Source organism: Bemisia tabaci, chromosome 3, assembly GCF_918797505.1.
Source record: "Bemisia tabaci chromosome 3, PGI_BMITA_v3".
Taxonomy (NCBI): domain Eukaryota; kingdom Metazoa; phylum Arthropoda; class Insecta; order Hemiptera; family Aleyrodidae; genus Bemisia; species Bemisia tabaci.
Window position 1 is genome coordinate 29586911 of NC_092795.1, and position 21093 is coordinate 29608003.

The 21093-nt window shown below is 41.3% G+C and overlaps 1 protein-coding gene across 2 annotated transcripts in view; it reads right to left on the minus strand.

Moving 5' to 3' along the window:
• Window positions 1-554: 554 nt before the first annotated feature.
• bdl (borderless) overlaps window positions 555-21093 on the minus strand; it is a 33784-nt gene continuing 13245 nt past the window's right edge. The window contains exons 3-11 of one of the 2 annotated variants that reach the window (XM_019040370.2): window positions 18352-18571; window positions 13956-14258; window positions 9750-9940; window positions 7742-7960; window positions 5663-5925; window positions 4512-4684; window positions 2283-2318; window positions 1814-2005; window positions 555-1178 (exon numbers count right to left, since the gene is read on the minus strand). In XM_019040370.2, the coding sequence (XP_018895915.2) occupies window positions 946-1178; window positions 1814-2005; window positions 2283-2318; window positions 4512-4684; window positions 5663-5925; window positions 7742-7960; window positions 9750-9940; window positions 13956-14258; window positions 18352-18571 (1830 nt within the window). In that variant the 3' untranslated portion in view covers window positions 555-945. The remainder of the gene's footprint in view (window positions 1179-1813; window positions 2006-2282; window positions 2319-4511; window positions 4685-5662; window positions 5926-7741; window positions 7961-9749; window positions 9941-13955; window positions 14259-18351; window positions 18572-21093) is intronic. The other variant, XM_019040371.2, reaches the window with a different exon arrangement.

The following is a 21093-nucleotide window of genomic DNA, read 5'->3' on the forward strand; positions in this document are numbered from 1 at the left end:
TTATAATTTTTAGTAATGCCTGTAATGTTGTTACCTAACTTATTATACGCAAATAAAAATTACTCACTTCAAAAGTTGATTTTTAAGAATACTGCATGGGTTTCTCTGGGAACACTTAAAATACTGTAGATCATTGCAATTTAGCATAGGGCTCAAACTTCTCAAGGGAGTTGAATAGATAATAAAGCACTTTCCTAAATTCGCCTTTTTTTTGGATACTGGAGCATATCAATAAAACATAACTCGGATGGCAGTCTATGGGAATGCAATCTTTCAGAAAAATGTCAGCATTGCTTCAACTTATCTAACTTTTTACAGAACATTGTTTGTTAGCCATAGAAAAATCAGCAGGAAGATTAAAAAATAGTCATAGGTTTTCCTACAATGAAATAAAAAAACACACAGAGAAACTTGTAAGGTTGCGATTGGAGGCACAAGTTAAAGAACTCTAACTAGTGTTACTCTTTTTATCCGCCTCATTATTTGCCCGAGTGCCAAGGCATCTCTACCAGAAAATACTCTTAGGAGGTGTCAGTGAAAATAAAAATTCAATCTACCAAAGAATTATCGTAGATTATTTATTTACGTATTTACAATTTTTAAGATTATATTATCTCTTTATTTTCACTTACATTCATTCAATACTATGTTACAACAGCTCTTTTACTGATCCTTTAAGTATGTATACATGAGATTATTTCGGCAGTCAAAAAAGGTCGATGAATATGAGTTCTAGACATCAAAGGGGAGCTAAAAATTACTTTGCTAAAGTAATGGTGTCGGACTCTTTTTCAGGAACATTGTAATTTCCAGTCTTACTGATGTTCGACAGAGGAAAATTAGCTTTCTCAGAATTTGGCCCATGCATCATTTTCGATTGAATAAATATCGCTCAGGAGAGTCATTCTAATCATTGAAATACTGTGAGACTGGTAGTCCAATAAATTACAGCTCCTGCATGATGCTAGTTTTTTTGAAGAAAACTCTTTTCAGATAGTATAGGGCTCCTAAAACTAAGATGACGCACAGCACAGAGATTAACAGTCCGTTGCTGAAGAAGTTGCTTCTACGGTAAATAGGAACTCTGTAGGTATGCTTATTACTTGCAGTTTCTTGATCACTCATTGATACAGCTATCACTTGAAAGTAGTAAGTCTTGTCCTCCTCTAAGTTTTTCACTGCGGAGAAAAAATGCAAAAATGTATATTTTGTTAACGGTGTAATAGTGATTTGGATTTTTTTGACCCAATCAATTTCATTAATTTTCCAAATTTAAGTAATATTATGGGACTAAAGGAGGCATGAACACAGAATAGGCAGAGATTCCGCTCCGGTTATCGCGCTTCTCATTGGTTGTAACCAATGATCGTAGCCATCATTACAGTGGCAACAAATATATTTGAAACAATTTTTAATAAATTCGTAAATTTAAAAAAAAAAAAAAAAACCTCCTAAAAATTGTTGAAATTTATGTTTTAGAAGACCCTTTTCGGCTATTTTTTAAAGTAAAATGTATAAACCTAAGTAAGTATAGTTTTTTAAGACTGTCCGAAGGAATGCTGAAAAATGCTCAAAAAGGCATAATATTTTCAAAAGGCTGTCTTCCATAAATTTCACAAAAAGACGAAATAGCCAAAAAAGGGCTCCTGAAAAATAATTTTCAACAGTTTTTGTAAGAGTTTTTTAAAAGTTCTTTTCATAGGTTACTGCTACTAAAATATCTCATTATAATGTCCTTCACGAATGAACTCATCCTGAAAGCGCCCATGAAAAGGGATGGATGGGGTGAATGATTAGGATGATCATCTCTTACCTATGTAGTAATTATTAACGGCTTGAGCCTGGCCTACAAGCCTTTGGTTGGGCTCCGTGTACCACTTCAGCACGTAATGCCGCAGCGTCTCGAAGCCAGTTTCAGGGGGCGACCAGGAGACTTGATATCCCTCCACCACTATGTCCACTCGCAGATCGTGTGGAGTGCCCAGCTGGTGGTAAGTAGCAGGTCCTGCAAACGACGAGCATGTTGAGAAATTAGGAATAGGGCTGGACATTCCATAATTTTAGTTGAAAACATGAAATTATCAATACAATTAATATTGATTTTTCTATTGTTATCCTCGCAATCGGCAAAACTTGTAAACAAAATGGCAAGTTCTTAAAAGTCAAAAAATTTTACCCAATCCTGAAAAGTCTACTAATGTTGTAACTAAGATCTAGTAAAAAAAATGACTTTTAGGATCTCTATATTTTATGATGATGATTATTATTGTTTCAAAACTTACCAATACTATTCTTCTCGTGCTGAATTTCTCCAGTTCCTGAAACATAAAATTATGCTTACTCAGTTATCAAAATTTCAAGCAGTCTCATCCCTTCTTAAGGTGACATTCCCACCTCTTTACTCTACTTCTTGAAAGAAAATGATCGTAACAAGCAATTTGTTTTAATCTATACCTGGGCATAAAAAAAGTCAAGATCGACTTAAAGTTAGCTGCAAAAATTCAAGCAACAAAGACAAGGGACCTTTGCAGGGTAGTGTTCACGTGCTTACACCGCTAATCACTAAAAAATCCTCTTTCAATCACATTAGTCAACACTAGTCGATTTCCCAAAAATTGGTACCTAACGGATTTGAGGTGTTTTTTGCGCTGATTCCAAAAATATTTTTCCTAAATCAGTTCGGTTTTCCCCGGAAGAATCTGAATTTTCCTAAAATCGAACTTTTTCCGAGAGAATTCAATTTTTCGGAATTATCTGTGCACAAAAGAGAAAAATCAAGGCCATTTTACATTTTGCAGGCTTTTCTGCTCACATTCTACGCCTGTGTACAACTAGGTATTCGTGCCGCTCAGGTCTTTTGAAACTTCGCAGTAGGCAGCTGTCCGCCGCACAGTGGATCGAGTCAATCAGAGAGGTCGGACATGCAATTTTCGACTAAAACTGCTAATTTGGATGTCTATTTCGTCACATTTAAAAGAGGGGTGTTTTCGAAAGAAAATTTCACTAGGAAACCAACGGAGCCACTTTCAAAGCCTCAAAGTTTTGCATTAACAGTGTTCTAATTGTTTAAAGTTTCCAAATTATGTCCGACCTGTCCTATTGACTCGATCCACTGTGCGCCGCCGCGTGTTTCCAGCTCGAAATGCGCACTGACGCCTACAAACCTAAGGGGATACTTCAAGCATTGCGCAATGCGTGAAGTAGCCCTTTAGGTTTGTAGGCGTCATTGCGCGTTTCGCGCTGACAGCACGCCGCGCCGCGCCGTGGCCACGGTGAAGCGTTGAGTGCCTAAAGAATCAAAACGCCTTCAATTTCGTGCCGATGCATTACGGACATCCGTAGAGCCCGAATAGTTGCATCCCAGCTTTGTTATCAACGTCGCCGCCTATCCAGGGATGTTTTAATCACAGGCACCTTGTCCTGCCTGGTGTACCGATGAGTTCTCCTTAACATAGCACGCAATCGTCGCTTTTTAGTGGATTTTCCGAAGAATATACACTATTTTTTATTATTACACGTGATAGAGTATCAGTTTAAATTTTGATTTTTCATGTTTAACTTCAAAATTGTTGGCTTAAAATTCAAATTGACGATTACTGAGACATCTCGAGCGCGACGATAGGATCGGTACAATGAAAGAGAAAAACTTTTCTTTGAATATTGCCTATTTCATCCGCTGCCAATGATAGCAGAAACATTGAGACGTCATTGACAGAACATTGAAGTGATTGTTAAATTGGCCTAGACAGAAACCAACCAAAATATCTCCTTGAGTTCGCGTGAATATTCCTGAATAAGTACAGAGAATTTGCAGAAAATTCCAGGAAAAATGGTGTGGTGGTACTCCTCAGAAAGTAAGACACAAAGCGGAGGTACGTAAAGAAGAAACTTTTTTGGAAGGTATCGCAGTCAGTCTTGCGTTTTTCGACTTGCTTCAGCTATCGATACATTACTTTTGAACTAATTTGCTCATTACATCAGGGATGTTCTTAATACAAAATCGTTTTATTCTCAGGTTGACTCATGAATCGGTGGGGCATTTTTAATTCGTCACCTTCCGGCCGAAGTATCACAAGCGCCTTGCGGCGTTTCAAAATTTCTGTCGCCATTTAATCTTTGTACAGGGAAATTTTTCAACGAAGCTGTCCGAAAATTTCACTGAATTTTCTTCGTGTTGCCGATAAAATTCAGTGAAATTCACGAACAGATTCAACCAACAATTTCTCTGTAACAAAATAGAGTGGCGGCGGAAATTTTGAAACGTTGCATGGCGCTTGTGGTACTTTGGCCGGAAGGTGACCAATAGTGACCATTGGCGGATCCAGCAAATCGGCAACACCGGATTTCCTCCATTTAAACCTATGGAAATGTATCGATTCTTGGAGGGGCCAGGTGTTTTTACAAGAATCGATAATTTAGCATAAGGTTTAAATGGAAGAAATCCGGTGTTGCCAAACTGATGGATCCGCCTGTGAAGGTGAGGAATTCTTGTGTGACTCTGATAAGCCTACCTTTTGTGCGAACTCTAATGGCTTTGCTGAACATTCCGTCCCCATGCTGATCTTGGCTAAGGATCATGAGCTCGTACTCCCTGCCAGGGCTTAAATTCGGGATCGTTGCCTCGGCAGCTCCTCGTGATAGGATCTTCATCGTTCGCCATTCCGGGGTGTCAGTCGCTCGATACCTGTCAGGACATTTTGTGATCATGAAGTGATATTGTGATCATATAGCGATAAATTATATTGCCAGTATGAATAATGAGATGTAAATCGAATTAAGTGAATGAGATAATCCAGTCTGCGAGGAGATTGGCGAAAAGGCTACATACGATTACCATTTTTCGAGAGGAGGGCCGAACTTCCTAGGAAGGCGTTTTTGTGGTGTAATCCTCAAGAAAAAGAAGGATTCTCCTACCCGGCTATAACGTTACCACTAAAAGCGGCATTTACCCTGATAGAAAATGTATTTTGAAAAGAAGTAATGGATATTTTTATTGAAATTTTCACATATTTTAGATTGAATTTCGAACAATATTATCTGAAAAATCGGAAGAAAAATATTTGCAACTTTTACAATAAATTCGTATCTCATCAAAGGAAATTTGGCAGCGCCTTAAAGTTCATACGGCGTTTTTCCTTAGCACAGCAGTATAGTGTGACCCCGCACAGTGGATCGAGTCAATAGAAAAGGTCAGACAAAATTTGGAAACTTTAAACGCTTATAACTCCGTTCATACAAAACTTTGATGTGTTATGAGTGGTTCCATTGGTTTTCTCGTGAAATTTCTCTCTGATAGCACCAATTATTGTTTATAATTAGATGAAATAAACATCTAAATTTACAGTTTTAGTCAAAAATTTATTTCCGACCTTTCCAGTTCACTCGATCACTGTGCGCCGACCGCCCTGTGTTTGGCGCAATGCGTGAAGTATTAATTAAGTCTTGTAGGCTCTATGCGTTTCACGCCGACTGCTGCTGACCACAGTGTGTTTGACGCAATGCGTGAAGTATTCATGAAGTCTTGTAGGCGCTATGCGTTTCACGCCGACTGCTGCTGACCACAGTGTGTTTGACGCAATGCGTGAGGTATTCATGCAGTCTTGTAGGCGCTATGCGTTTCATGCCGACCGCCCCGGCGCGGCGGAGTGAGTGAGGACCTTACCAAACGCTGTACTCCAAGCGGGGCTTGATGAATCCCGGGTTCCACTTGACGTTGATGGAGGACAGGGAGGCGTCGGCAGTGAGGTTGTAGGGGGCGCGTGGCACGGAGTTCTCGATGACGAGTTCCGTCTCCGAGGAGATGGTGGCCGCCTCGTTGGAGGCCACGCACTGGTAGAACCCCCGGTCCTCCTCCTTGATGTCCACGATCGTCAGGTTCCCACCCGACACCTTGGCGCGTTCCTCCGGCAGAGGGCTCCCGTTCTTCTGAGCATCGCCAAACAGAAGAAAATCAAATCAACTCCGGTCAAATTAACGGGGGATACGAAAATACAATGGGGATGTTGCATGTGTAAGGAATTTGCGATTTGACTGTTGATTCTTATGTAAAAGTTCGTGAGAAACACGATGGTGTCACTGGTTTTCTCTGAAATCATCTCCAGCTCAAAAAAGGCTCTCAAGTTGACGCCAAAATGGAGGAGATATCCCACGCTATCCTGAGAGCCCACCTCTACATCACGACAAACTCTCCATGCTAAGATAGGGAGCAAATACATTAGCAGTGATGCCGTGTTTTCAGTTTTGGAGTCCCCAAATAAAGTGGCAGCCCTGTCAATGTATTTGCTCTCTATCCTTGCATGGAGAGTTTGTCTTGATGTAGACGTGGACTCTCAGGGTAGGGTGGGATATCCCCTCCATTTTGGCCTCAACCTGAGAGCTTTTTTTGAGCTTGGGAGATGATTTCAGAGGAAACCAGTGGCGCCATCGTGTTTCTCGCGAACTTTTACATGAGAATCCACAATCAAATCGCAAATTCCTCACACTTGCAACATCTCCATTATTGAATCCTAATCCAATAACCGTCATCCATAAAGCAATGAAATCTATCGATCAGCGGACATATTATTGAAAATGATAGCCAAATCCATAGACACAGATGGTAAAGGGGAAATGGAGATAATCTATTATTGGTTGAAACAGACTAAGTAAGAACCAAAGGGGAAATGATAAACCAACTGTAACTGTTAAGTATTTTGGGGAATGCTGTTAGTCAGTCTATTCGTCCTTTGCCCGTTGCGAAGGCCTGCATTCACCAATACGATCCCTCCATTTGCTCTTTGTCATCTTTGTCTATAGCTTTGTCTATCAATTTCAATAATGAGCCCACTTGTTATCAATTACGATCTAACAGTTTAGGCGTAAGACTAGCACGATCGATTGTCCTAGTCCTATACCTGTCAACACTTGTTGATTGGTCCTTGTTGAAAACCCCTTCATTTTTGTAAAATACCACCCGCCTCTCCAGGGAGTAGTAATAGTTATCGTTTGAAGGCGCTGTTATTTCTGAAGGGTAATAAACGTGGATAACAAACTATGAAATAAGAGTCAGAAAATGAAATTGCAATATATGTTTTTTCATCAAAATTGCACATGCATCACACAATGGATACCTACGATGATAATTTATAATTTCAAGCCACTTATTAGAGGTCAGCGTTTTATACAAACTTCCCGCTTGCCAACGAACCGGGGTCCACTTTTTCCGGTGATTTTTTCCCCTTTGTTTTCTGTGACGTGTCTTTTTTGAAAATTTTGTAACTACGATGTATCAAAAAAGACTTATTCATAAAACGTAAGTCTGATTATTTGCCGAATGATGAGTGTGTTGGTTTCTCCGAGAATATCGAGTATCATGCATTATCATTTTCATGCAGTGTTCGAAACTCACCTTTGAGTTTTAGGAGCCATATGGCGCATCAAACTTGATTTTTAGGGGCCATTAAAGATTTTTCAGGGGCCAGATTGACTTTTTGCCTATATATCACGGCGAATTTAGTGAAAAATTAGACACAAGATGTTTCAGTCACAGGACTAGTAACTGTAACTTGGGGGAAATTTTGAAAATTCACAAAAAAGGAACATTAAGAATTTTTTTGGGGGGAAGGGCAATTTTTAGGGGCCAAATTGGCGCAGAGCCATCATTTTTTAGGCGCATTTGGCGCGTTGGCGCATGGAAGTTTCGAACACTGTCTTCATGAGTTTTTCAAGAAAAGTGAAATGAACGGACATAAATTTACTTTACTTTAAACCAAACGATGGTGGGTCTCAAGGCGGTGTTGCCGTCGAGGGCATCGCAGGGGATTTCGATGGACTCCCCTGTTTTGCGCAAGTACAAGTTGTGCGGCGTGATGATGAAGACTGGCGGCCGTTGAACGATGACGTGGATGGGTGGAGAGGGACCCTCCGTCCCTAGAACGTTGTACGGGGTGCAGGTGTACTCACCTCCGTGAGTCTCGTCAACCTGGAAACACAGAATAATCAGATGCGTCGGCAAGAAAAAAAAAATTCCCGATTTTAACAACTTTTTCATGACTTATCGGGGTAAAAATTCTGATTAGATTTCACATAGAAAGGAATTACTCTGGCCATAGACGTAAAAGCCGTACTTACGAGCCATGTAGGCAATTAGTCAAATCAGGCATTTTGTCAAATGCCTCGGCACCCTGGTAAAAATTGGCGATAGGAGCTGCGTTTCAAAATACCATAGGAGTTCTTACAGCCGACTGAAGAAGACGATAGAAAATCATATAGCTGGCTGTAGAAAGTGGAAAAAATCATGCGGCCGGGCTACACGAAGCGATAAAAAATTGAACAGCCGGGCTATGGTTTTTATAGCCGGGCTTTACACTTCATCGCCTGGCTGTTGCTTTTTCGCCATCGGCTATAAAAGACTATAAGAAATTGTGTAGAAATTCGTGTGCTTTGAAAATCCGCAAGTTTGTACGGAATCACCATAATATTTACAAAACGCACATTATATTTTCCTTTACTACATATTTGTTTTCATAAATTGAAATGAGAATAATCCATACAGAGTGTGCAAACATTTCATAGTCATGAGTTGAACAACGCTAACTCCACGAGATTAAGTATTAGAGCCTAACACAAAGCGGAACGGCGGCGCATTGGCGCCTACAAACCTAACAGGGATACTTCACGCACTGCGCAATGCGTGAAGTATCCCTGTTAGGTTTGTAGGCGCCAATGCGCGTTTTGCGCTGGCTGCCCGCCCGCCGCGCTGCGCCGCAGCTTACCACGGCGCTTGAAGCAACTATTTCACACCAGAGGTATTGCACAGTATCGCACGGAATTGAAGGCGCTCCAACATATTAGGAATGGCAGGCATCCTTCAAAAGTACGGAGCTTCCCTCGCAAAATAAATCAAGACACTACGGCCCAAATAGAGAGCGGTAGTCCAAAAACTCACTAAGTCCTAGCATTCGTAATTAGTAACGGATAGCATACACTTTATCGTCAGGCTGTTGCTTAATCGCCATCGGCTATAAAAGGATATGAGCAATTGTGTTACCGGCTATAGAAGCTATTAGAAATCTTACAGTCGGCTGTAGGTCTATGGTATTTTGGAACACAGATTCTACTGCCAATTTTTACCAGGGCAAATAGGTAGTCAAATAATATCACTTGGATTGAAATTCTGATTCTTTTGCTAATTTTAAACAAAATAGTTATTCGCTCTAGTTGATAAGGAGTTCCTGTAAAAAATAGCACCATAAAACTGTAAATAAATTAAAACTAGTCCTTAAACGAGCTTTCATCTCGGGATTTTCAGCATGTCATATAATACCGACGTTTTGGACCTGAAAGTTAAAATAGGTATATAAGGAGCATTTGGAGGGCAAAATACAAGATAAGTTTTGATGAATTATTATTTTCAAAACAATGGAAACTTATTAGTTCCTCGTCAAAAACATACAAGTCTTTGTAAACCATCAACATTTGACTGTCTGTCTAGGCATTTGATGAAATGCTTGATTTGACTATTTGCCTGCGACGTATAGATTTCCCGTCCGCGCTCCCGGGCTCAGAGGCAGAAAGTTCCGGGCGTAGCACTCGGAGAGATCGAAGCGACGCTTCCAGCACCGGCAAGTTTCGACCCGGAATGGACGGTACGTCCACACAGCCTGTAACCTCTCTTTTTGGTGCACCTGATTTTTCCGAAGAACGAGGTCTTTGTATCAAATCGCGCATTGTTTCTGATTTTTTCCCAGTTAGCAGACAATTTAACTTACCTTGCTGAAGTAAAGTGAGCCATTGCGCCTGAAAAAAACTCCTTGGACATTGAACGGATCGAATAAAAATCCATCCTTCTCCCATCGGAGATTGGTTATCTCCGGATTAGCCCCGTAGTGACAGTCTAACGTGGCCGCGCGTCCGTAAGGCAAATACACCTCTCGCGGTGTGGTTAAAATCCGTGCCTTGACTGAGAAAAGAGAAAAGAGAAACAATTTGATCATTATTTGTATGTATTTATTTTGGAACCTTTTCTGTAATTTCCGTAGGTAATTGAGGTGAGATGTCACAGCCGCCTCGAAAGAACTGTCCACTTTTTTTAAGGGAGTTCCGTTTGAACCGTATGTCAATACCTGCATTCGAAACCGTTCCCGGGATATTAACAAAGTATCCATACTTTTTGAACATCCTGTATGTAAGCTTTCTGACCCTCCAAATTTCCACCTGTTGTCATAGTTCGTTCTAAAGATTCTCACGGCCTATTTTCATGATTTAAACTGCTATCAGCATGTAGTTAATACTTTTTTGATGAGCGTTACGTTTAAATATCAGGAATATGATCCAGGTTTTTTAACATCACGAGATGATATTTTGCATTTCCCCACCCGAACAAAAACCCTTCTTTCATTCCTTTTTCCCCTTTTTTCCGTGTGGTTAACTGGATCCAGCTCAACTAAGACCCTCCAAGTCACATTTTGGAAAAAAATGAGTTAAGAGCGTTTTTGAATTCAATTATTAATCGTAAGGTTAAGTATTCAGAAATTTCTTGTCGCCCCAATGATGAAAATTCTCAGTTTACAATTCATTTTTCCCCCAACATTTTGCACTATCGGAGTGACAAAAAATTTCTGAATACTCAAAGTATGAAACCAAATCTAGGAAGTTCAAACTTCCGAAAAACTCCGTCACAATATAAAAGTTGAGAAAAAAATATTTTGAGCAAGAAAATAATTTTTAAATCTCGTCCTTAACATTGAGTTGTTTGGAGGAATGATACCTCAAACCTCCTTTTCTCGGTTTAAACTTGGTGCGACTTGGTGTCAGTGGCGATTTTTGAAAGTTGGCAACTCTGCTTTTCCTCCATTTAAGCTTATGTAAAACAATCGATTTTATCAGCCTGTAGCAGCTTGTTTCACCTAGAATCGATGAATTCAATGGCCTTAAACGGAGTATTAACGCGTGTTGCCAACTTGCTGGAATCGCCACTGCTTGGTACCTTCCTGTTAAACTCTGGGCAATTATATGCACTGAAAAAAATCTCGGTGTATTCACTAAGAAAAGGGTAAAATTACCAAGAATTCAGGGTTCTATTTGATCCCAGTTTTTTCTTGGTAAAATTACCATTTGAATCGAGGTATGCGAAAACGTCCGATGTCCATTTTTTTGGATTTTGAGTTTTTTGGCTTAACGTCATCTTCGAGGGTAGGCGCATCTATATGTAGACGGATTTGACCTGTTTTTTGTTTTTTCGCCCCCATTTAGGGGGTCGAACCTCAAAAGTATGCGAAAACGTCCGATGTCCATTTACGAGGGTCATCCAATGAGGTTCCTCACTTCTTATCTTCCAAACGGAAAGAGATAAATCAAATCGGTAAAAAAGTTCTTATAAGGCATACTTTAAGCTTTAAAAGAAGCTCAAGTTTTTGAAAATTGGTCGAGGGGTTTGCGAGGAAACTTAATTTTACTGCGACAACTTCCTGTCGCCGCGCGCCCACCTTCGGAGTCTGGATGCGCGGAGAGTCGATTATTTCAGACTTGGGTTTTCGCCACTAAGCATCATATCAAAAAGAAATTTGAAGGTTTTTATTGAGTAGACCTTACCTTACTTTTTGACGTAGTCTCCGCCTCTGTTTTGACATTTCTGGTGTCAATATTGTAGCTTCTTGATGCCTTCCGCGTAGAGGCTGGCTCTTGTCTTGGCACCGGAATCCGTCATTGACAGCGCTCTGTACTTCCGAATCATTCGGATTCCGCTTTCCACCGAGGAAGTTTTTCAGCTCAGTGAACAGACGAAAGTCACATGAGGCTGAATCTTAAGAGTACGGAAGATGGAGGGAAATTTTTTTATGCAAAGCAACTGATTCGGAAGTGTAGAGGGCTTGTCAATGACTGGTTTTGGTGCCAAGACAAGAGCCAGATTCTACGCGGAAGGCATCGAGAAGCTGCAATATTGATACCAGAAATGTCAAACAGAGGCAGGGACTTCGTCAAAAAGTAAGGTAAGGTCTACTCAATAAAAACCTTCAAATTTCTTTTTGATTTGATGCTTAGCGGCGAAAACCCAAGTCTGAAATAATCGACTCTCCGCGCATCCAGACTCCGAAGGTGGGCGCGCGGCGACAGGAAGTTGTCGCAGTAAAATTAAGTTTCCTCGTGAGCCCCTCGACCAATTTTCAAAAACTTGAGCTTCTTTTAAAGCTTAGAGTATGCCTTATAAGAACTTTTTTACCGATTTGATTTATCTCTTTTCGTTTAGAAGATAAGAGGTAGGGAACCTCATTGGATGACCCTCGTACTTTTTTCCACTCCAATATTTTTACTTCCAACCCCCCCCCCCCCCCCTCGAAATCGACAAAATTGGGATCTGAAGTGTCTTAATTTTCCAAAAGTTTCCAAGGGAGATCCGTCGGACTCACCTAGTCCCTGGGGATTCCATACCCCCCCCCCCCCAACACAGACACACACACCCTCTCACACAGATACTCCATCGCCTCTAACGTGTCGCGGCTGCGGGGGCCTTAAATTCATAACCGCCACTGCGCCTGTAGGGACCGCAATATTCATCAGAAAAATTTAAAATCGGGTTAAATAAGACCGAATTTTTATCTGCTTTCATGTGAGATCCACAAACTCTGTCTTAAAATCAACGGCTTTGGCGATAATAGCCGTAAAACGGGAGAATTACCTATTTTTGACCGTTTTTTTATCGGAGGGGGGGGGGGGGAGCTTGGAGGGGTCCCCATGATTGTTCGAGGGGGCAATTTTGGAATCTCGTTAAAGTCTCCCTATAGATGAGAAATTAAATGAGAAAAAAAGTTCTGCTCCCAAAACATGCGATGGTAGCCGAAAAACGAAAGAAAATAACCGATTTTTGACAGTTGTTTCGATTATGGAGGGGTTTTCGGGGGGTCCCCATGATTGGTCGAGGGGGCAAATTTGGATTCTCGTTAAGAACTCCCTATAGATGAGAAATTATATGAGAAAAAATTTCTGCTCTCAAAACGTGCGCTAGTAGCAGAACAACGAGAGAAAATAACCAATTTCTGACTGTTTTTTTGATGTTGGGGGTTTTCGGGGGGGGGGGGGGGGGGGTTCCCATGATTTGTCGAGGGGGCAAATTTGGATTCTCGTTCAGGACCCTCTGAATATGAATAATTTCACCCTACTTTATATAATTCTAATCGAATTCGTGCATTCTAGGGAATCCTGAACACATATCTTGAGGGGCAATCTCAAAGTATGCGAAAACGTCCGATGTCCATTATTTTTCTTCTTCCGCCGTCACGTAACTTTCACTGAAGCCTCGAAGAAAAGAGAAATATTTTTTTTTGTGTTACTGGAGGTCTGACATTATGTTTTACTCTAGTTTAAAGGTTTTTGGAGGGGTCAAAAATAATGGTTTTTGGGCAGATTTTTGCAATGTATGCGAAAACGTCTGATGTCCAAAGCCCTTTTTTTAAAATTACTCAGCTCTGAATGGGAGTTGGAATGGGACACAGTTGTGTGCCTCTTCTACAACCCTTTACTAAGAAACACATGCCTTGATTTTCTTCAAAACGCCGATTCTAAAGGCCTCCACAGTTTTTTGCGGTTTACCAAAAGTTGATTTTTTGGACATCGGACGTTTTCGCATACCTCGATTCATTTATGGAATTGGTAATTTTAGCGAAAAATCTCGGTAAAATTAGTGAACTTTCTCGGCAATTTTACTGGACCTTGGTAAAAACGCCAATATTTTTTATCGACTGTGGTAGAATTACCGAGATAAAATGGCAAAGTTACCGGGAATTGATTACCAATAAAAGTGGTATTCTCACCTGAAAAAAACAGTAAAAATACCGGTTTTTAGGTAAGCTTACCAGTCTGCCTTGGTAAAATTACCAATAACTGGTAAAAAAAGTGAGATGGTAAAGGTACCAACGGACCCTGGTAAAAACGCCGAGAATTTTTTTTCAGTGCAAGAGAGAGGTAAATGGGGTTCTTACACTGGACAGAGAGGTAGGCGCCAGCCCTTTGGGCGTCGCCCTGGCTGCCGATGATCTCGCACTGGTAGAGGCCCTGGTCGGCCATGTTGGTCGGCTGGACGGTGAGGGATCCCTCGGGGCTGATCCAGACCCGGTTGCGGAGGTCGTCGAGGCTCGGGAGGGGCACGCCGTCCTTGTACCAGTTCACTTGAGCATCCCTGTCCGAGGTGACACACTGGAAGTGGGCCGACTCGCCCTCCAGCACCGTCACGTTCGACGGAGGGATAACAAGCAGGTCCCCTCCTGTAGGACAAACGCAGATCCCTGATCGTCATAATGAGAGCGTCAGCTCACGGCCGAGCCACGGCTGTCCGCTCTTCTCCCAGTTGGATTACATTTTGCAACAAGGAATCACTATCTCTGACTCTCCCATGAAAGCGCATGTCTGCACAGGAAAACCAATAGCATGTATGCTGTCTCTAAAATGGGCCGGAAATAGCGGTTCCTTATTGCAAAATGCATTCGCATGTATTTGCATTTCGCATCCAGTGTCACAATAAGAATAGCTTTCGACTACATTTTCCAATAAGGGACTCTATTTCTGGCTCCACCTTAAAAACACCTAACTGCACAGGCAAAGTTATGGTACATGATTAGTTCCAAAAATTAGACGGAGATAGTATTTCTGGGTATATGACTACGTCACATTAACTATATTTTGCAATAAATAGCTACCATCTTAGACTCACAGAAGAAACAACGCATGTGATGCTGTTGATATTCCTATACAAACAGGTGCTCCTTCTCCTTCTTTTTCTTCTTCATAATAATCATCATCATCATCTTTTTTACACTCCTTCTTCCTCTCTATGTTTCTCTCATTCTTCCTCGTTGTTCTCTTTTTCTTCTCACTCTTTTTAATCTATACTTGTTCCTCCTTCTCTTCTTCTCTCCTTCTTCTTTCTACTTTCTTCTTCTTCTCCTGCTTCTTTTTCCTGTTTTTCTTCCTCTACTTCTCTCTTCTTCTCGTTGTTAGTCTTTTTCGTCCGCCTATCGCACTTATTTTGCCGATGCAGGTAGGGGTTTTTAAAGATGAGTTAGGAATAGTATTGGCTTATTGCAAAATGTAGTCCAAATGCACCTTTTGGTGGGGAACGAGTGAAATACCTGTATCACAACTTGAAAGAGGTTGATTCTTCTCTATTTGGCGCATGCAAAATGCACTCAGAAATTTTAAAAGTTGATCCATTCATAATAATTAAGAGTTTGGGGGGCAAAAAACAGTAAAATACACAAATTCATGAGATAAAATTTGACAGAAACTGTCTCAGAAAGTCATAGTAATGAAATTACCAATTCAATAGTACGTAATGTCTCACCATTTACTGTTCGATGAGGATTTGCCTGTGCATTGAGTGCGATAAGCACTGAACACTTCAGAATCAAGTCCTCTTATTGGACGACCGTTTGCCATTTATTCAGTTAAGTTCAGTTCAAGTGCGTCGCGTATGCGTGCCGGAAAGGGCAAAAACGCCTTCAATTCTGGACTTATGCAACCTCACCTGCTCACGAGTGCGTTAAGTTGCTTGTCGCAATAATAGGAGCTGACAACGAGTCGGGAATGATCATCGAGTGATACTCAGAGCTTTCATAGTTTTTTGTTTCTCGGTATATTTTTCATTGTTTTGAAATGCTCTATGTAATGCAAAAACAGCCAATTCTTGCTCTTAGACACATTTTTCTAAGAATTTTTCGGGTGAATCAAAAGTGTCAGCGTTTCATTCAATCATTTTTGTTGAAAAGTGGGTCATAGTTCCTATTTATTGCATTCGTAAATTACGAATGTAACGAAGAATACCTATTGGATTTTAATTTTAGTCGTATGATTAATAAAGATAATGAAACTTCTCAGTTTGCGCCGTTGTATATTTATTGCCGCATTTCTCTTAATGAGGAAAACATCACTAATATTTTGTAAAAATTTTGTATGATCCATTTCGGGAGTGCTTTCTGGAAACCCTCTTGTAAAAAGGTGGCTTCGTTTTCTATTTAAAGTAAATAGAATACTGGTGGCGGAATCACAGAACTACGCTTCTCAGCTTGCGACGCACGTGAAACGAGTTAACGACAGAGGTTGGAAATAATGCAGAAACTTTAGAAACTTACATCTTTATTAATAAAAACTTTAAAGGTTTAAAAGTAGTTTCATTGGTCTCCTCGTAAAAACGTCTTTCAAAAGCAACCCTTAAAATTTATAATGTGACGAAGTTAACATCAAAATTTGTAGTTTTGACTGCGATACAAAAAAATTGTACCCGGCCTTTCTCAAAAGCCCCCCCCCCCCCCATACCGTGCAACATTTGTTATTTCCTGTCCGCTTTTGATTTTTGGTAAAATGACCAATCATCGCCACCTCATCGCCACTTATTACCTTTTAGACGGTTAGCCCCCAAACAGATATTTTAAAACTTAAGAAACCCAAATTTCACTTTCGGTGCCCCGTTAGATCGATTTTTTTTTTTTTTTTTTTTTTTTTTTTTTTCAGTGCACGTGTCAAACTAAGAAGAGAGTCTGATGAAGAGTCGTGTTAAGATGATGATTTCAGGAGAGCCCCCCCCCCCCCCCCCCGCAAGTAACGTCTGCTAGTTAGTGAGAATGCATCCGCCACTAAAGACGCTAATGGCTTGTTTCCAGGCGGAAAGGAAACAGCAGCCGTCTTAACGTACGTGCGGTGATAACTAACCTTTAGATGAAATAATCGGTCTCCGCTTGTTTTGGAACTTGACGGTTTCTAATTCCAAGTTGCCAGATGAGGTGAAGGAATATCCGACACCCCCCCCCCCCCCCCCTCCCCGATGTGACCGTCCACAGCAAGAGACCATATTATTGTATTCATAGTCATCCCTTATATACCTCCTTTCTTTGGGGAGATCCTAGAGGATTCACATTGTGAGTAAGGGAGGTTTTAAGGTGGCCTTTGAGACAGCATCGTGTAATCGTTCCTTTCGCGAAAGAACGTAACCACATTTCAATGTTGTCAAATTTCGCCTCGAATATTGCATTTTTACCAAAAGAATCTTTGTCATTTCTAACTGGAGAATCTTTGGCATTTCTAACTGAAGAATCTTCAGCATTTTTAACTCGAGAATCTTTGGCATTTGTATTTGAGAATTTCACTGGTTTTTCCTCTGATCTCATGCATAAGTTGGATATATTTTGGACAAAAATTGTACTGGTACGCAGGGCCGGATTTACCTACTTGCCGCCCATGGGCCGCCTGTATTTTGCCGCCCCCTTCTCATTCGTTTCGGAACATCAAGTGAATGTACCGGAGGGGGAGGGGTGCATAAGACGCGTTTACCTACTCGGGTTGGACACATTTTTTGCGAAAGCCCTGTCAACACTACAAGTAAAATTTCACGGAACTTTGCGCGAAAGCCAAGTTCCGTAAACATATCTCTGTGTAGGCAAGGTCCTCCATTAATGAGAAATGAACCAAAAAATTGAAAGAACAAACATAATTGTGGTTTAATACTTTTAACGTCCGCCGCTGCGCCGCGCCGCGCTGGGCTGATCGCACTTTGTGTTTGACGCAATGGGTGAAGTATTCATGCAGTCTTGTAGGCGCTACGCGTTTCACGGCAACCGCTCCTGACCGCACTGTGTTTGACGCAATGGGTGAAGTATTCATGCAGTCTTGTAGGCGCTAACATGTGTTACATGTCGACCGCCGCGCCGTGCCTAGGCTTGTCCTTTTCATCTCAAGTCCTCGTCATCATTCCTCTCTGCGCTGAGCTCCAGGCCAAATTGCGTGTTTAGTTCCTCTCTTAGCTCGACTAATTAAATACGCTGTCTCTTTTATCACCGAAAAACGATAAAATTAGAAATTACTATACCCTCAGGAAAGAGAGATTTTGTCCTCTTTTCTCATTGATAATTTTTTATTGAGTCCGATTTTTTTTATACCTACATTTAAAGAAATTGCAAAATTTGCCGCCCCCTAAATTTGCCGCCATGGGCCGCGGCCCATGTGGCCACCCCCTTAATCCGGCCCAGCTGGTACGTTCTTATAAACAAATTAAATCGTTTTTGCAATTTTGCAACCTTGGAATTGACTTACGTGAAAAGAAGATGATTTGTGCTAATCAGGTGGAATACCATTTTTATCTAGTGGGGCAGTTATTGTCTTTCTTCTCTCTCTTTTTTTATATATGTATATAGCTGAATTTATCTTGTAGTTTTTTGAGATTTTTTAGTGAAATTCTTAGTTACAGATGCCAAAGATTCTTGAGTCAGAAAATGCTAAAGATTTTCCAGTTAGAAATGACAAAGAAACGACATTGAAAGAGAACGGTTCCTGAGATCTATGCTCCCTTGGATCGTAATGATTCCTATAGTGAGGAGGGGCATTGAATACCTTCAACGGTGAGATGGTACCAGGTGCCGTTCTGCTTGGTGCTGGGAGTCCTGTTGGGGAAATAGATCTTGCACTCGTACCATCCGCTGTCGGTTTCTCGGATGCTCGTCAGGTTGATGGAGCCCTTGCCGTGGGGGCCTGTCTGTGCCAGATTGATCCGCTGATTGAACTCGTCGTTGGTTGTCATCGTGCCCTCGTACCACGTGAAAATCGTCTGACCCTGAAACATCAGAACCGATAAGACGCCACAATGGAAACGCAGGTCTCAAAGAAGGACGAATTAGACTAGGTAGACATTCTGCACCTAGATGCTACATTTTCGGCTCATTTTAGAAAACAAACATATGTGCTATTTGTTTCCTTATGAATATAAGTGATTTTGTGGATGAGGAGCTTGTAATGAGGACCACCTGTTCCGAGACTCTTCGTTTGGAGTCTCTCAAGTATTTTATAAATAAGAAGCGAGTCACTTACGTTCATTGAATATCTCCATTGAGAGAGTGAGAACACCGTTGGACCCATTCATGATTGGTCCGGTCAGCTTAGGTTCATTACATGGGGTTTTTTAGGACCCTGAAATGGTGGACCCTCTGAGCAGATGTACATTGAATCAATTTCTTCGTAGTACCGTCAATTAGACTTTCTCAAGATAGTGGAATGCTGTTCATATTTAAAAAACAATTTTCAGCGTTACATTGAAGAAAAAATCGTTTCTGCATCCATGTGCTCTGTGACAAGATCCGGAACAAGAGCAGTGGGTAATAACTATCAAAAGTTGTTAATATTGCGCACATACTATTCTCTGACAACCTCTGGGTTTTGAAAGTAGAGTAAATTTTGCTTTTCAAGTGGTATTATATATTCCGATTGGATTAGAAAGTGGGGATGTTGAAGAAAACTTGATCTTAAAAAAAATGATCATTATACGGCTCTCTTCGCTAACACATCAAAGGGCTGATTATCGAAACTGACAAACAAAGCGATGGAAAAATAAGACAAAGGGCAAATGGAGCGATCTTATTGATAAAGCGGATGGTTGCGTCGCATAAAGGAAGTAAGTAATATAGACTAACTAACGGCAACCCATGAAAGACCTTTCAGTTCATTATAGTCCAGTTCATCATTTGGACCTCATTTCTCAATAAGGAGCCACTATTTCTGGCTCATTTTAGAAACAGCATATATGCCATCGGTTTCCTTATGCAGAAAGGTGCTTTTATGGAAGAGACAGTGATAGAGGTTCCTTATTGCAAGATGCAATCCATTTTTACCCTACGTCTATAGTGGCCACTCGTTTCAACCAATAGGCGCGCTTCGTTTCCCTTTATTCTCTTTGTCAATAGCTTCGTCTAACAAGTTTAATAATCAGCCCGCAGCAGTGTCCACACTCTCCCTACAAAGCAGTGTTTGAAATTCACCTTTGCGTTTCAGGAGCCACGCAGCGCATCAAGCTCGATTTTTAGGGGCGATTGAAGATTTTTTAGGGGCCAAATTGACTTTTTGCCTACATGCCACGGCGCATTTAGTGAAAAGTTGGACGCAAGATGTTTTAATTAAAGAACTAGTAACCGTAACATGGGGGAAATTTCGAAAAATCACCAAACAGAAAAATTAAGATTTTTTGGGAGGGGGGAGGGGCAATTTTTAGGGGCCACGTGGGCGCAGAGCCTTCTTTTTCTAGACGCCATGACCGATTTCTTGGGCGCATTTGGCGCGTTGGCGCATGGGAGTTTTGAACACTGCTACAAAGGCACTTACACCATCGTTGGAAAGCCGTGTTCGAAACTCACAGGCGCCAACGTGCCAAGTGCGCCTAAAAAATCGGCCATGGCGCCTAAAAAATGGAGGCTCTGCGGCAGCGTGGCCCCTAAAATTCTGAACTTTCATATTAGGTTATTATTAGAAATTTTCAGCACCACAAGTGAAAGCTTTTTCTACTCTTCACGATTTCATCATTTGTGGTTTAGTCTTCGCCAAGTTACAACTACTCACTAGTTCTGTTACGAAAACATCTTGCGTCTATATTTTCACTAAATGCGCCGTAATATGTAGGCAAAACGTCAATTTGGCCCCTAAGAAATCTTCAATGGCGCCTAAAAATCGGGCTTGATGCGCCACACGGCGCCTAAAACTCAAAAGTGAGTTTCGAACACAGTTGGAAAGGGTCATGTATTCAAGCCTACACTGCCGTGCTAAGGAAGAACGCCGTATGAACATTCGAGAGTTGCCAAATTTCCCTTAATAAAATGTTTAATTTTGAGGAAAGGTATGAATATTTCTCTTTGACATTTTCAGGAACATTAGGTAAAATTACGAACAAAATTATGTAAAAAATTGGAAGAAAAAAATTCATAGGTTTACCAGGAAATTTGCGTTTATCGGAGATAATTTGGCAACGCCTGAAGGCTCATACGGCGTTCTTCCTTAGCACGGCAGTACAGGTTAGTGGAAATATATGAAATTTTGACCCAGTCCCGAGGCGGAACTCGCATTGTTGATGTAGGGGAGAAGGAGCGGCTGAAAAAGCTACGTCACCGGGGGCTGCCCAGGAGCCGCGCGTCGCAATCAACGTAATCAAGTGAATTGTTCGGGACGCCCGCGCGCTTCCTGACTCCCCCCCCCCCGTGCCCCCTGGGCCCCCCTTTGGCCCCCCCATTGGCCCCTGGACACTCTCTCACTCTTTCGCTCCTTCGTACCTCCTCTATGCCTGTCTCTGTCTCTCTGCACGACGTCCACTTTGCT